The sequence below is a fragment of the Rhinopithecus roxellana genome, chromosome 1, assembly GCF_007565055.1.
Source record: "Rhinopithecus roxellana isolate Shanxi Qingling chromosome 1, ASM756505v1, whole genome shotgun sequence".
NCBI classification, from domain to species: Eukaryota; Metazoa; Chordata; class Mammalia; order Primates; family Cercopithecidae; genus Rhinopithecus; species Rhinopithecus roxellana.
Window position 1 is genome coordinate 169,753,661 of NC_044549.1, and position 15,402 is coordinate 169,769,062.

The window sequence follows — 15,402 nt, forward strand, 5'->3', positions numbered from 1 at the left end:
GATAAAGAAGGTTGTAACAGAAAGAATGTCCAGTCAATATGTAAAATAATATCAATCTACTATAACAACCATAAAATCATCAGGCTACTGACAGCTGGAGAAATTCCACATGCTAAGCAACTCAACTACAAAGAAATATTAGAGCTTTGAGATGAAAAATACACTTGAACCTGTAATTGAATTAGACAAGCCTCACTGCATGTAGGGCTACAGCGGTCACCAGGACACAAAGCAAATGTCGGGTTACCAGAAGTGCATTTATCAGCCACAGTGATTTATTGAGTGCTTTAATAATACAAGTGTACATCAACTGATCCACAGTCAAAAGTGGCAGGTCCCTAAGAAATTTACAAGCACTTTAAGTAAATCAAAATACATATTATTTTGTTCAATCCAACAGTCTTCTGCGTGAGGGACAGAAGGCTAGTGATAAACAGAGTCTCAGTAATGCACAGTGATTCTGATTGAAGCTTTTGTACAAAAACTTGTTCCCAGTAGCATGCACCCACCAATAAAGACTTCAGTACAAAAAATTAACCCTAAGCACTACATTTAAGTAGAAACGAGATATAATTCTGAATGTGTTTTCCCAAAGATCACACAAAAGGAAAAAAAATCAAAATCAAATAAACAACAACAAAAAAAACAAAACCACACAGTAATACAAAGCTTTGTAAGAAAGCTCTTACTATTACAGCTCCAACATTGTTTGCACTGAAAACAAAAGTTCCCATCTATGATGAGGTGGGAAAAAAATCCCAAATCTTTCAAGTTAACAGAAATCAACAAGGGAATAAAATGAGAGAAAAAAGAGAGTGTGGGAGAGAGGAAGTGGGGCAGGAAGAAGTGGGATGGGAAGATGGACAACATACCATCACAAAATGGTTCCAAATTTAATAAAAATAGGAAAATAAGAACCGAGGTCTGGAGGGGTGGGCAGGGCTACCGATGCACTTGGTGAATGTGCTTGCACAGGTCCCGCGGGGGCGGCAGGCAGCAGGCCCCTATGTGGCGTACCGCTTGGTCCACTGTCTGGCCATCCGGTCGTGCTCTGCTCTGTTGGTCATGTACTGTGTGGCGATGCTGCCCACCAGAGGGTCAGCTGCAAGGAAAGCAGAGTTGGGAGTCAGTAAATACCAGCACCATGGGGGAAGGAGTGTTCAGAAACTCGCAAGGAGTGGGAGGGGAGGAGATGAGAAGCTGCTGTTCTAACGTGGACCACCACTGCTGTGGCTGAGCCAGTGACCTGCTGCTGACAGACTACATTTCACACCAGCTGCCCGAAGAGTCAACTCTCTGTGTTTTACTGATAGCTCTTGTCATATTTCTTGACAAGTCTTATTCTCTTTCCCTGTCCCCACCACATACTTCTCACCTTGCTTCCCTTGTATTGGTTTTTTTTCTTTTGAGACAGCGTCTTGCTCTGTCACCCAGGCTAGAATGTAGTGGTGTGATCAGAGCTCACTGCAGCCTTGACTTCCTGGGATCAAGCAATCCTCCTCCTGCCTCAGCTTCCTGAATAACTGGGACCACAGGCACGTGCAAAATGCCTGGCTAATTTTTTAAAATTTTTTTGTAGAGATGGGGTCTCACTACGTTATCCAGGCTAGTCTCCAACTCTTGGACTCAAGTGATCCTCCTGCCTGAGCCTCCCAAAAATGCTGGGATTACACATGTGAGTTGCCTGTCTTCAAGTAGATATTTCATGGAGGAAATGCAGGTGGGCTGTGGGCGGGGCACTCCAGGGCTCTTGATGAGCTCTCCTGGGAAGAAGTCTGGCGGTCTGGACAACTCCTTACCCTAGTCTAGCACCACAGGCAGGTGGCATTCTCCTGCCAGATTACCTTCTCTGAGGAGACGTCAGAGACTGAGCTGGACACAGTCCAAAGACGGGAGAGATAGGCCACTTCTTCCTCAAAATTTGGGAACATCCAATCTACATAGCTCATTATTACAAAAATACTAGTAGATGTTAATAATAGCCAACACTCACCATGACTTACCATGTCCTAAAACTCTAATATGTTAATGACATGGATTTCTGAGGAGCTGACACAGGAGGAAACTGGAGCATAAGGAGTCTGAGTCTCTTGCCCAACATGGAGCAAGGGGTGGAGCCGGGCTTGGAGCCAGAATTCACCCTCTTAACTACAGGGTGCTGGGAGATAGCTCTCTATCCAGAATACTGATTGGGTCAACGTTTAATTAAAAAAGTTGGGGCATGGTGGCTCATGCTTGTAATACCAGTACTTTAAGAGGCTGAGGCAGCAGGATCACTTGAGTCTAGGCATTTGAGTCTGTAGTGAGCTATGATTGTGCCACTGCACACCAGCCTGGGTGACAGAGTGAAACTCTCTTTAAAAAAAAAAGACCAAAAAAAAAAAAAAAAAAAACTTCAAGCAATTAAAAGAAAAGTAACGTAGGTTCCTAAAGATGCCAGATTCTACTCTTTTCCCTCCAATTCTCTAATTTCACTCTTTCCCTGATTTTTATTTCCCCTTTTTTAGGTATTGGGAATTTGGGTGTATTAGAGCAGTCAGGTAAGAAGGAACGAATAGGGAAAATGAGAAAAATCATCAAAAGCTAATGTTTAGTAGGAAAAAAACTGTAAAGAATATGGAAGTGTGTCTGTGGCCCAACACCACCTGTGACTTAGGAAGATCCTGAGACTAAGCTTGTAAGGCACTCATGGTCATACGTTCTCAATATGAAACGTATAATAGAAACACCACCTTTTTGGGATCTAATTAAACTAAAGAGCTTTTGCACAGCAAAAGAAACTACCATCAGAGTGAACAGGCAACCTACAGAATGGGAGAAAATTTTTGTAACCTACTCATCTGACAAAGGGCTAATATCCAGAATCTACAAAGAACTCAAACAAATATACAAGAAAAAAACAAACAACCCCATCAAAAAGTGGGCAAAGGATATGAACAGACATTTCTCAAAAGAAGACATTCATACAGCCAACAGACACATGAAAAAATGCTCATCATCACTCGCCATCAGAGAAATGCAAATCTAAAACACAATGAGATACCATCTCACACCAGTTAGAATGGCAATCATTAAGAAGTCAGGAAACAACAGGTGTTGGAGAGGATGTGGAGAAATAGGAACACTTTTACACTGTTGGTGGGATTGTAAACTAGTTCAACCATTATGGAAAACAGTATGGCAATTCCTCAAGGATCTAGAACTAGATGTACCATATGACCCAGCCATCCCACTACTGGGTATATACCCAAAGGATTATAAATTATTCTACTACAAAGACACATGCACACGTATGTTTATTGCGGCACTATTCACAATAGCAAAGACTTGGAATCAACCCAAATGTCCATCTGTGACAGACTGGATTAAGAAAATGTGGCACATATACACCATGGAATACTATGCAGCCATAAAAAAGGATGAGTTTGCGTCCTTTGTAGGGACCTGGATGCAGCTGGAAACCATCATTCTTAGCAAACTATCACAAGAAGAGAAAACCAAACACCGCATGTTCTCACTCATAGGTGGGAACTGAACAATGAGATCACTTGGACTCAGGAAGGGGAACATCACACACTGCGGCCTACCATGGGGAGGGGGGAGGAGGGAGGGATTGCATTGGGGAGTTATACATGATATAAATGATGAATTGATGGGTGCTGACGAGTTGATGGGTGCAGCACACCAACATGGCATAAGTATACATATGTAACAAACCTGCATGTTATGCACATGTACCCTAGAACTTAAAGTATAATAATAAAAAAAAAAGATAGATCTAAAAAAATAAATAAATAAATAAAAAAGCATACCAAAAAAAAAAAAAAAAAAAAAAAAAAAAAGAAACACCACCTTTTAACCCATCTGCTGAGGCTGATGATAACAAAGCCTTTGAAAGTCTGCTCAACAGGACCCTGCTTAAGCGTTCCTGGAATTGTGCAAATCTTATAATAATTATTCTAGGGAGAAGCCAGTTTCCTATATTCACTTATATCACAATTAGTAGACTACTTGGTATGTGGGTTTGTTCAAAACTTTTGCCTCTCTGCCTACTCTTTGTGATTCTTCTCCTTCATTTTCTCAGATGTTGAAACCAAAACTCTACCATTTCAACCAGTCCAGTCAAGATTCAACAAGATTTAAACCAGCAATACTAAATGCAGACACAAAATATCTGGCAATTGGACAGGACACTTTTTAAAAAATGTAGCCTTTCAGTTAAGCCTAAGTAATGACATTAGAGCATTAAGGGTCAAAGTGAAATCTGAGTCACATTTCTGTACCTTTGAAAAAAATAATCGTGTTCTGATTCCTGGCATTCTAGAATGCAAAGAGGAGGGTGAAACATGGGTATCCCTAATAGCTTAATTAAATCTGTATTACTCAAGATAGGTGTTTAATTAAACAGAACTTAGTGAAACACACTGAAGATTCATTCTAACTTACTGATCAAGGTAAGGCTCAATGTCAGAAGAATGACAGTGACGTATATGTTCCACCTCAAATTGTACCCACATTCAGAGTGTACACACTGGAAATAAGACAGGTCTGCCATTTCAGCTCAAAGGGGGTGGAGGGAAACAAATGAAGAATAAAGGGAACAAGAAGCTGTGGGGTGGGAAAATGTGTCATATCAAGTGTTAATAGTATTTCAGTACAGGCAAAAGGAGAAGCAATGAAAAGCAAGTTAGAGCGCTGGTAACAATTAGCGTGCGTTGTGCAAATTGTTTTTTGCATGCTTAAATAGCATTTAATTGCTTTCAAGGTTCTATTACGTTTTCAAATTTGATTTTAAAAATATTTTTTCCACCTGTAAAATTATACACACTAACTATAAAAACTAATTAATAATTTAGAAAACCACCTCAGACAATATGCAAGACAGAAAGTTGAAAGTAAAGACCATCTCATGTATAAATCTACACAAAGAAAACTGCTGTTAACATCGTGGTATGTTTTCTTCCTACACTTCTAAACATACGATGTAAAAAAAAAAAAAAAAGGGACTAATTTATGGTCTGCTTTTGTAATCTTTTAAAAAATAACTATGATTTTTATATCGATATGGTAAATAACTTTTTACATAGATTTACTATGTAAATCTGTAGATTTACTTCATCATTTCTAATACCTGAATTAAGAACCAATTTCCTGTTTTAAGATGTTTGTGTATTCTCCAACTTTTGCTTTAAAAACAACACCGTGAGGACAATTACCATGCATGCATCTTTGAAAGTTATACAAATCTTAAATTTGTTTAAAGTATAAAATGAAGAGATAAAGTAAAAATACACAATGAAAGAATTAAAACAAAATCATATTACTGGCTGGGTGTGATGGCTCACGTCTGTAATTCCAGCACTTTGGGAGTCTGAGGGTGGAGGACAGCTTGAGGCCAGGAGTTCAAGACCAGCCTGGGCAACACAGTGAGATCCCCATATCCACAAAAAACAACAAAAATTAGCCAGGTGTGGTGGTGTGTCCCTGTAGTCCAGCCTACTTGAGAGGCTAAGGTGGGAGGATCACTTGAGCCCAGAAGTTTAAGACTGCAGTGAGCTGTGATCATGCCACCACACTCCAGCCTGGGTGACAGGGCAAGACTCTGTTTCTAAAAAAATAAAAAAGACCACTAACAATTAGTATTTGATGTTCATTTAAAATTCTATTCAACATAGTAATTATCTTCTCATATCAATCTACATGTCCCTATGATCTTCTGAATATTACCCCCAGTAGCAGTGCTAATGTTTAAGCTAATGTTTCATGAAAGGAGAAAAAGGCTACGAACCACTTTTTCACATGCTGCACATAAAGATTCAGCTCAGTGCAATAATCCTGAAGAGCTAGTTGTGAAAACGAATCTCTGCTGAAAATGGTAAATTGTATATGCTTAATGATGGGAGGACTTTTCAATGTGAAAGTCCGAAAACATTGTTTCTTAGCAGAATGTTAAACTTAATAAATGGTAAATAAAAGTAATGAATCTAGCAAAACTAAAAGGTAATTAAAAAAATAAACACCATGTTATCAACCAAATAGTTTTTTTTCTTTTTTTTTGAGACAGGGTCTCACTCTGCCACCCAAGCCAGTCTCCAAACATAAATTACTGTACCCTATTTCTCTAACAAGAAGAAAATATTTCCCATCATTTTGGGTTTCTAGATTGTTACTATTTTCCCAAATCTTTACTAATATTTGAGATTATCATCTGTCAGTTTTCCTCATCTTTACGAAAGAAAAACCACGAAATTTATCAGTAGATAAGTAAATTGAAATCATAGTCTCCTACATTTTCTGTTTTTGGTCAATAATTTACACTTTTGAAAAGAGGAGCATGTTCAGACTTATAGAGAACAGAGTTAGATGATTTTAACCACTTAATTCTCCCAAATACCAGTATGGCAGGTATTAGAGGTTTCCTGAGACAGAGGTATAGGATCTGCAGTGTGGTTAACAGAATATCATAGAAATGGAAGTTGGGTATACAAAGCTTTCCTCTAAACCACATTTCCTCATCTGTTTAGTAAAAATCATATTTTTTTTTTTTGAGAGAGGGTCTCACTCTGTTGCCCTGGCTGGAATGCAGTGGTGGGATTGCAGCTCACTGCAGCCTTGACTCCTGGGCTCAAGCAACCCTCCAGCCTCAACTTCTTGAGTAGCTAGGACTACAGGCACACACTAGCATGTCCAGTTTATTATTATTATTTTTTTGGTAGAGATGGCACATGTTGCCCAGGCTAGTCTTAAATTCCTGGCTTCAAGTGTCCTCCCACCTTGGCCTCCAAAAGTGGTGCGGTTACAGGAAGAGCCACTGCTCCCAGCATCATGGCGTTTTTGTTGACAAAATACCAGTCATAAAATAGTAACCTGAATGAAAGCGTAAGACTGCAAGATCACTGATGAAGGGGAACATGCCTTCTACTTCCTCCATCTCACCTCTGTCTCCCTATACAATTTAGAAGCAAAGAGTACACACCTGTGAACTAACAATCACTATTATTTGCAAAGTAAGTGAAAGATTGTCATATTGATTGGGCATAGTGGCTCATGCCTGTAATCTCAGCACTTTGGGAGGTTGAGGCAGGAGGATGGCCTGAGCCGAGGAATTTGAGACCGAGCCTGGGCAACATAGTGACAACACATCTCTACAAAAAAATAAAAATAAAAAATAGCTGGGTGTGGTAGCATGTACCTGTTGGGAGGCTGAGGTAGCAGGTTCGCTGGAGCCCAAGGGGTCGTGATTACAGTGAGACATGATTGCGCCACTGCACTCCAGCTGGGCGACAGAGCGAGACTGTCTTTCCAGAAAAAAAAAAAAAAATTGTCATATTGCGTACTCTACCTCTTTGCTTTTTTTGAGATTTGTGGTATGTGCACCTTTGATTCTAGAAGAAAAAGGCTCAGACAACTCCCACCTTGCCTCTTTAATTGCTGGAGCTACACTGGGTACCTTGGAAGCCAAAGGGTTTATAGAAAAGGGAGGACAGAGACAGGGAACAAGACTAAAAGGGATTGATGAATGCAGATGCAAAAATCCACAACAAAATACCAGCAAACCAAATCCAGCAGCATACAAAAAAGCAAATCCATCATGATCAAGTAGACTTTAACCCTGGGATGCAAGGTTGGTTCAACATATGCAAATCAACAAATGTGATCCATCACATAAACAATGCAAACAAAAAACCACATGATCATCTCAATAGATGCAGAAAAGGCTTTTAAAATTCAACATATCATAGTGTTAAAAACCCTCAACGAACTAGGCACTGAAGGAACATACTTCAAAATAATAAGAGCCCTCTATGAAAAACCCACAGCCAACATCATACTAAATGAGCAAATGTTAGAAGCATACCCTTTGAAACCCAGAACAAAACAAAGATGCCCTCTCTCACTACCCTATTCAATATTACACTGGAATTCTTAGCCAGGGCAATAAGGCAAGAGAAAGAAATAAAAGGCATTCAAATAGGAAGAGAGGAAGTCAAACTATTCCTGTTTGTAGACGATATGATTCTATACCTAGAAAACCCCACTGTCTCTGCCCAAAAGCTCCCTGATCTGATAAACAACTTCAGGATACAAAATCAATGCACAAAAGTCTCAGGATACAAAATCAATGCACAAAAATCAGTGGCATTTCTATACAACACCATACAGACTGACAGCCAAAACAAGAACACAATCCCATTCACAATAGCCACAAAGAGAATAAAATACAGCTAACCAGGGAAGTGAAAGATCTTTACAACGAGAATTACAAATCACTGCTCAAAGAAATCACAGGTGACACAAGCAAAAAGAAAAACATTCCAAGCTCACGGATAGGAAGAAGATTGTTAAAATGGCCATATTGCCCAAAGCAATTTGCAGATTCAATGCTATTTCTATCAAACTACCAATGACATTCTTCACAGAATTAGAAAAAACTATTTTAAAATTCATATGGAACCATAAAAGAGACTGAATAGCCAAAGCAATGCTAAGCAAAAAGAACAAAGGTGGAAGCATCACATGACCTGACTTCAAAGCATACTACAAGCTATAGTAACCAAAACAGTATGATATTGGTACAAAAACAGACACAAAGACCAGTGGAACAAAATATAAAGAGGCCAGAAATAATGCCACATATTTACGACCATCTGATCTTTGACAAAGTTGACAAAAATAAGCAATGGGGAAAGGACTTCCTATTCAACAAATGGTGCTGGGCTAACTGGCTAGCCATATGCAGAAGACTGAAATTGGACCCCTTCCTTACACCACATACAAAAATCAACTCAAGATGGATTAAACACTTAAATGAAAAACCTAAAACTATGAAAACCCTGGAAGACAACTTAGGAAATATCATTCTGGACACAGGCCCTGGCAAAAATTCCATGATGAAGACTCCAAAAGCAACTGCAACAAAAACAAAAATTGACAAATGGGACCTAATTAAATGAGAGTCTGCACAGCAAACAAACAAACACACAAACAACACACACACACACAAAACTATCAACAGAATAAACAGACACTCTACAGCATGGGAGAAAATATCTGTACACTATGCATCTGACAAAGGTCTAACATCCAGAGTCTATGTGGAACTTAAACAAATTTACAAGCAAAAAACAAACCCCATTAAAAGGTAGGCAAAGGACATGAACAGACATTTCTTAAAAGAAGACATATATGTGGCCAACAAGCATATGAAAATATGATCACTGATCATTAAAGAAATGCAAATCAAGACCAAAATGAGATATCATCACATACTAGTCAGAATGACCATTATTAAAATGTCAAAAAATAACAGATGCTGGAAAGGTTATGAAGAACGGGAAACGCTTATACACTGCTGGTGGGAGTGTAAAGTGTTTCCACAAACCACTGTGGAAAGCAGGGTGGTGATTTCTCAAAGAACTCAAAGCAGAATTACCATTTGACCCAGCAATCCCATTATTGGGTATATCTGAAGGAATATTTCTATCATAAAGAAACATGTATGTGTATGTTTATTGTGGCCCTATTTACATCAGCAAAGACATGGAATCAACCTAAATGCCCATCAATGGTACACTAGATAAGGAAAAAAACCATGGGATATATGTACAAAATAGAATGCTATGCAGCCATAAAAAAGAATGAGATCACATCCTTTGCAGCAACATGGATAGAGCTGGAGGCCATCATCTTCCATTCCAGCAAACACTGGAACAGAAAACAAAATATTGCAGATTCTCACTTATAAGTGGGAGCTAAACATTCAGTACCTATGGACACAAAGACGCAAACAACAGATACCAGGGCCTACTTGAGGGTGGAGGGTGGGGGAAGGGTGAGGATAGAAAAATTACCTATGCTTATTACCTGCGTGACAAAACAAACTGTATATCAAACCCCTGTGACATGCAATTGACCTATATAGCAAATCTGCATATGTACCCCTGAAACTATAATTAAAAATCCAGACTAAAAGGGATAAGAAGCAGCTAAGTGATAAGAGGAAAGTGAATCCTGAGGAAATGAAGAAAAGACAGACAGACTACTGAACTGCTGAACGACTTTATTTGCAAGACCAAAGAACATTCTATCTTGGTTGGTAGGTGGTATGGAAGAAATTACATGAAAAAATTTTTTATTCCCCTTTCATAAGAAAACACATGCATCTTGAAGAAACACAAAGAGAGTAAAGCATAGTGGAAAAGGGCATGGGCATTGGATCCAGAATGTCTGGGTTTTTAACTCAGTTCCACCACAGCGTCAGGTCACCTTAGGCAAATCATTAACTCCTTTGTGCCTCAGTTTTCTCAACTGCAAAATGGGGAGAATAATGGTACCTACTCCATAGTTTGTTATGAGAATTAAATGAATTAATCCTTGTAAAGCATATACAAATTGAAGACAAATATGTATTTGTGTGCATCTTTTAAGAATATAAATCTGATTGTCTTCTTAAAGACATTCTCTTCAGATAAAACCCAAAGTCAGCATGGCTCCCAAGGTCTTCTGTGATCCAGACTTTATCTTTCTAGCCTCCTCCCCTCATGCTTTAACCATAATAAATGACTTTCAGCTTTTTAAATAAGCCCTGCTTGAGGAGGCCAGGAGTTTGAGATGAATCTCATCAATATAGCGAGACCCCGCCTCTACATAAATTTTTAAAAATTAGCTGGGTGTGGTGGTGCATGCCTATATTCCCAGCTACTCTGGAGGATCCCTTGAACCCAAGAGTTCAAGATTGTGGGGAACTATGGTTCTGCCACTACACTCCAGCCTGGGTGTCAGAGTGAGACCCCACCTCAAAAATAAATAAATAAAAATTTAAAAAAGAATAAAAGGACCAACAATTTCACCATTTACCTGAAATAAAAGCCCTTTGCCATATGGCACCCTTGCAAAATGTGTTTAACATGATTAGATATGACACTAGACAGGAAGTTACATGACATTACCATAAGAATTTTTAAAACTTAAGATATTTTTTAAAATTTGGGGTATTTTCTGCGACATCTGATTACCTGAATCAAGTTATGAAAATACGCAATAAAAAAATAAGCCCTGCTTTTTCTTGACTATGTTCCTTTGTTTATGTTGGTTCTTCTGCCTGGGATAACCTTTTCTACTTTTTTACCTGGCAGGCTTCTACTCATTTCTCAACATTTACTCCAAACATAGCCTCCCTAAGGATGTCTTCCAGGGGCTTCCTAGTAGTCTTATGTGTCCCATCTCTGATTTGCCTGTTCATATCTCTATCATTGTACTGCAAATACAGGCATACCTTGGAAATATTACAGGTCTGGTAACAGACTGCCATAATAAAGTGAATGTCACAATAAAGTGAGTCACACATATTTTTTGGTTTCCCAGTGCATGTTTATACTGTAGTCCATTATGTGTGCATAGCATTATGCTTCACACAAGGGGCCTAACTTTTGGCCTATTTTGGCTTTTGACATGCTTTCCTCAATAAGCTTAATCATCTCCATCTCTCAATTTAAAGTGAGAGACATGTGACTCTTTCTTTCACTTGAACACTTATAGGCCATTATAAATCAATTACAATTTAACATCAAAGATCACTGATCATAGACCACCATAAAGGATGCAATAATAAAGTTTGAAATATTGTGAGAATTACCAAAATGTGACACAGAGACATGAAAGAGCATACGCTGTTGGAAAAATGGGGCTGACAGACATGGGCTTGCTACAAACCTTCAATCTGTAAAACAACAGCAACAACAGCAACAACAACAACAACAACATATGTGAAACACAAAAGCACAGTCAAATGAGGTGTGCCAGTTGTGAATGCAAAGGAAAAGTTCTTGAAGAAAATACAAAGGCTACTTTGGTGAACACAGGAATGATTAAAAAAAAAAAAAAAAAAAAAGCAACACACCCTTATTGCTGATAGGGATTTAGTGGTCTGGATAGACAGTCAGACCAGCTACAACACTCCCTTAAGCCAAAGCCTAATGGAGTGTAAGGCCCTAACTCTCTGCAATCCTATGAGGGCTGAGAGGTGAGGAAGCTGCAGAAAAAAAGTTGGAAGCTAGCAGAGGTAGGCTCATAAGGTTTTAAAAAAGAAGCCATCTTCCTAACATAAAATTGCAAGGTTGGGGGTGACCAGGGAACAAGGCGGGTGCAAGATGTAGCAGCAATTGCTGATATAGAAGCTACATCAAGTTGTCCAGAAGATCTAGCTAAGGTAATTGATGAAGGTGGCTACACTAAACAGATTTTCATTGTAGATGAAACAGCCTTTTGTTGAAAGATACCAATCTAGGACTTTCATAGCTAGAGAGAAATCAATGCCTGGCTTCACAGCTTTAAAGGACAGGCTGACTCTGTTAGTAGGGGTCTAATGCAGCTGGTGACTTCAAGTTGAAGTCAATGCTCATTTACCATTTCAAAAATCCTAGGACCCTTAAAAACTAGGCTGTGCCTGCTCTACCTATGCTCTATGAGTGGGAGAATAAAGCCCGGATGACAGCACAACTTTTTATAGTATGATGTACTGAATATTTTAAGCCCACGGTCGAGACCTACCTCTCAGAAAAAAAAAGATTCTTTTCAAAATACTAGTACTCAAAGATCTAATATCCAGAGTCTACAAGGAACTTAAACAAATTACAAGAAAAAAAACATTAAAAAGTGGGCAAAGGACATGAACAGACACTTCTCAAAAGAAGACATACATGTGGCCAATAAAAATATGAAAAAAAGCTCAACATCACTCATTAGAGAAATGCAAATTAAAACCACAATGAGATATCATCTCATGCCAGTCAGAATGTCTATTATTAACAAGTCAAAAAACAACAGACGCTATTCAAGGTTGCAGAGAAAAAGGAATTCATTTACACTGTTGATGAGAGTATAAATTAGTTCAACTATTGTGGAAGACAGTGTGGTGATTCTTCAGTGACCTAGAGGCAGAAATACCATTTGACCTACCAATTCCATTACTCTCTTTCTTGGCATACACACCAACTCATTATCAGCTTTTTTTTTTTTTTTTTTTTTTCCCCAAACTAACAGAAAAATAATCTGTCATTGCTGTACCTGTATTTAACTTGATGCCTACTGAGGTTTAATATTTTTTCATGTTTGTTCACCATCTGTATTTCTTGTGTGAGTAGTTTGTTCATGTCCATAGTCTATTTTTTCTAATATGACGGAACACTTTATACATTATAAATATTGAGAACATACTATAACTATGGTATATAACCAAAGGAAAATAAATTAGTTTGTTATTAAGATACACGCACACATATGCTCATTGCAGCACTATTCACAATAGCAAAGACATGGAATCAACCCAGATGCTCATCAGTTATAGACTGGACAAAGAAATTGTGATACATACACACCACAGAATACTACGCAGTCATAAAAAGGAAGAAGATCATGTCCTTTGCATGGACATGGATGGAGCTGGAAGCCTGTACTGCCTTTTAGTTGTCTGTTGACTTTTCTGTTTTCTCACTGGATGGGAGCCCATGCATTCATTCAACAAATACTTATTGAGCCCCTACTATGTTCCAGGTACTGGAGAACCAGTGCTAAACAAGTTTCTCCCCTCACAGGACTGTCTGTCACCTCTGTATCCCTCTTACCCTATATGTTTACTGCATGGATGAATGGATGATTAGAAGAATATAAGTAAATAAGGTATACACACAATAACAGCCATATATAGCACAGTCACTCCACAAGGCAGGTGTTCCTTTGCAGCACTAGCATTATAAATAGATTTCATCATAGATGTTTGTCTTCTCTCTACTCAAGGATTATTAGCAAGTCATAGATAGAGACATGGTGGTGATTTTGACAGCATTCTTTTCACTTTTCTCCTGTTTTTTTTTTAAACATAATTATTTTATTATTGGAATTTGCGGTCTGCATTTTGCCATTTCTTGGATTCTTCAAGGCTATGATCCACTGTCCTTCAGCGGTTCCATTATATCTTTGATTAATGTTGTTCTTTTCCCTCCCCAAGTCACTGGAGGCTATCTGTGGGTTGCACTTACAATGAGAGAAGTAATTAATTTTTGTTTCTTTCATAATACTTTTATTCCATGGTTTGGTCTAGCCTAGTTTTATTTAAATCTTTTATAAAATTAAAACATAACAGATGTACACTATAATAAATTCAAATAATAAAGAAGTATGTATGAAGTAAAAAAATACTCCCTTCTTCTCTTCAACCCAATACCCCCTCCAACCTTGAGGCAACTACAGTTAATGGTTTGACTCTCATTTTTCCATATTTTATTTATTTACATAGAAATCACAGATATTCTGCAACTTGCATTTTCTTCTGTAACAATACTCAGAAGTGTTTCTGAGACAGTACATATTGACTTAGCACATTAGTTTTAGTAACTATAAGGCATTCCTTTGCATAGTGAGTCAGCATTCATTTTTCCATTCCCCTTATGATCACATTTAGATTTCGATTTTTTGCTGTTAAAACTATGTAACAGTCTTATATAAATCTTTCGAAGACATGTTTCAGTACTTCTGGAGGATAGATTCCTGGACCACTGTATACATTTTAAATGTTTGGTAAATACTGCCAAACTGCCCTTCAATAAAAGTATGTACAATTTACTCTCTTTCTGGGCATTCTCACCAACTCATTATCAGCTTTTTAATTTTTTTTTTTTCCAAACTAACAGAAAAATAATCTGTCATTGCTCTACCTGTATTTAACTTGATGCCTACTGAGGTTGAATACTTTTTCATGTTTGTTCACCATTTGTATTTCTTGTGTGAGTAGTTTGTTCATGTCCTTAGTTCATTTTTTCTAATATGAAAGAATACTTTATACATTATAAATATTGAAAACACACTATAACTAAGCTTTGGCCTCAGTCCTTAGTCAAAATTTACTTTAGCCTTTGGAAAACTAAATAGCCAAATGCCTCATTCAATGTCATTTCCAGGTGTCCTGAACTTGTGGAGATCAAAGATCATATAGGTTATTATCACATATAGTAAGCATAACATCATCACTTGGACTTACTGCTAATATCTGAATGCTGATTTTTAAATATTGGTAAGCATTCTGAATGTAACTTGGGGCTAAACATCCCTGTTAGCCAAAGACAAACTACATAATATATAAAGGAAAGATCTGGCATTGTCTACACATGTATTCATACAAATGTTCAAAATGAGAGAGAAGAGCAGCCACCACATGTTAAAAGGCTGCTGGAACAAACATGGCTTTAATGTTATCCACTGTGGGTGCTAATACAGGCTGAGTAGCCCTAATCTGAAAATCCAAATTCTGAAATGCTCTAATGAGCATTTCCTTTGACAGTCATGTAGGTGCTCAAAAAGTTTCAGGTTTTGGAGCATTTTCAATTTTCAGATTAGGGACACTCAACC

The 15,402-nt window shown here is 38.0% G+C and overlaps 1 protein-coding gene across 2 annotated transcripts in view; it reads right to left on the bottom strand.

Annotated features, from left to right (window-relative positions):
* Positions 1-253: 253 nt before the first annotated feature.
* The window catches only part of UBE2E2 (ubiquitin conjugating enzyme E2 E2), a 379,331-nt gene continuing 364,182 nt past the window's right edge, over positions 254-15,402 (bottom strand). For both annotated transcript variants that reach the window (XM_010386284.2, XM_010386285.2), the window contains exon 6: positions 254-1,102. In XM_010386284.2, coding sequence (XP_010384586.1) covers positions 1,005-1,102 — 98 coding nt within the window. In that variant the 3' untranslated portion in view covers positions 254-1,004. The remainder of the gene's footprint in view (positions 1,103-15,402) is intronic.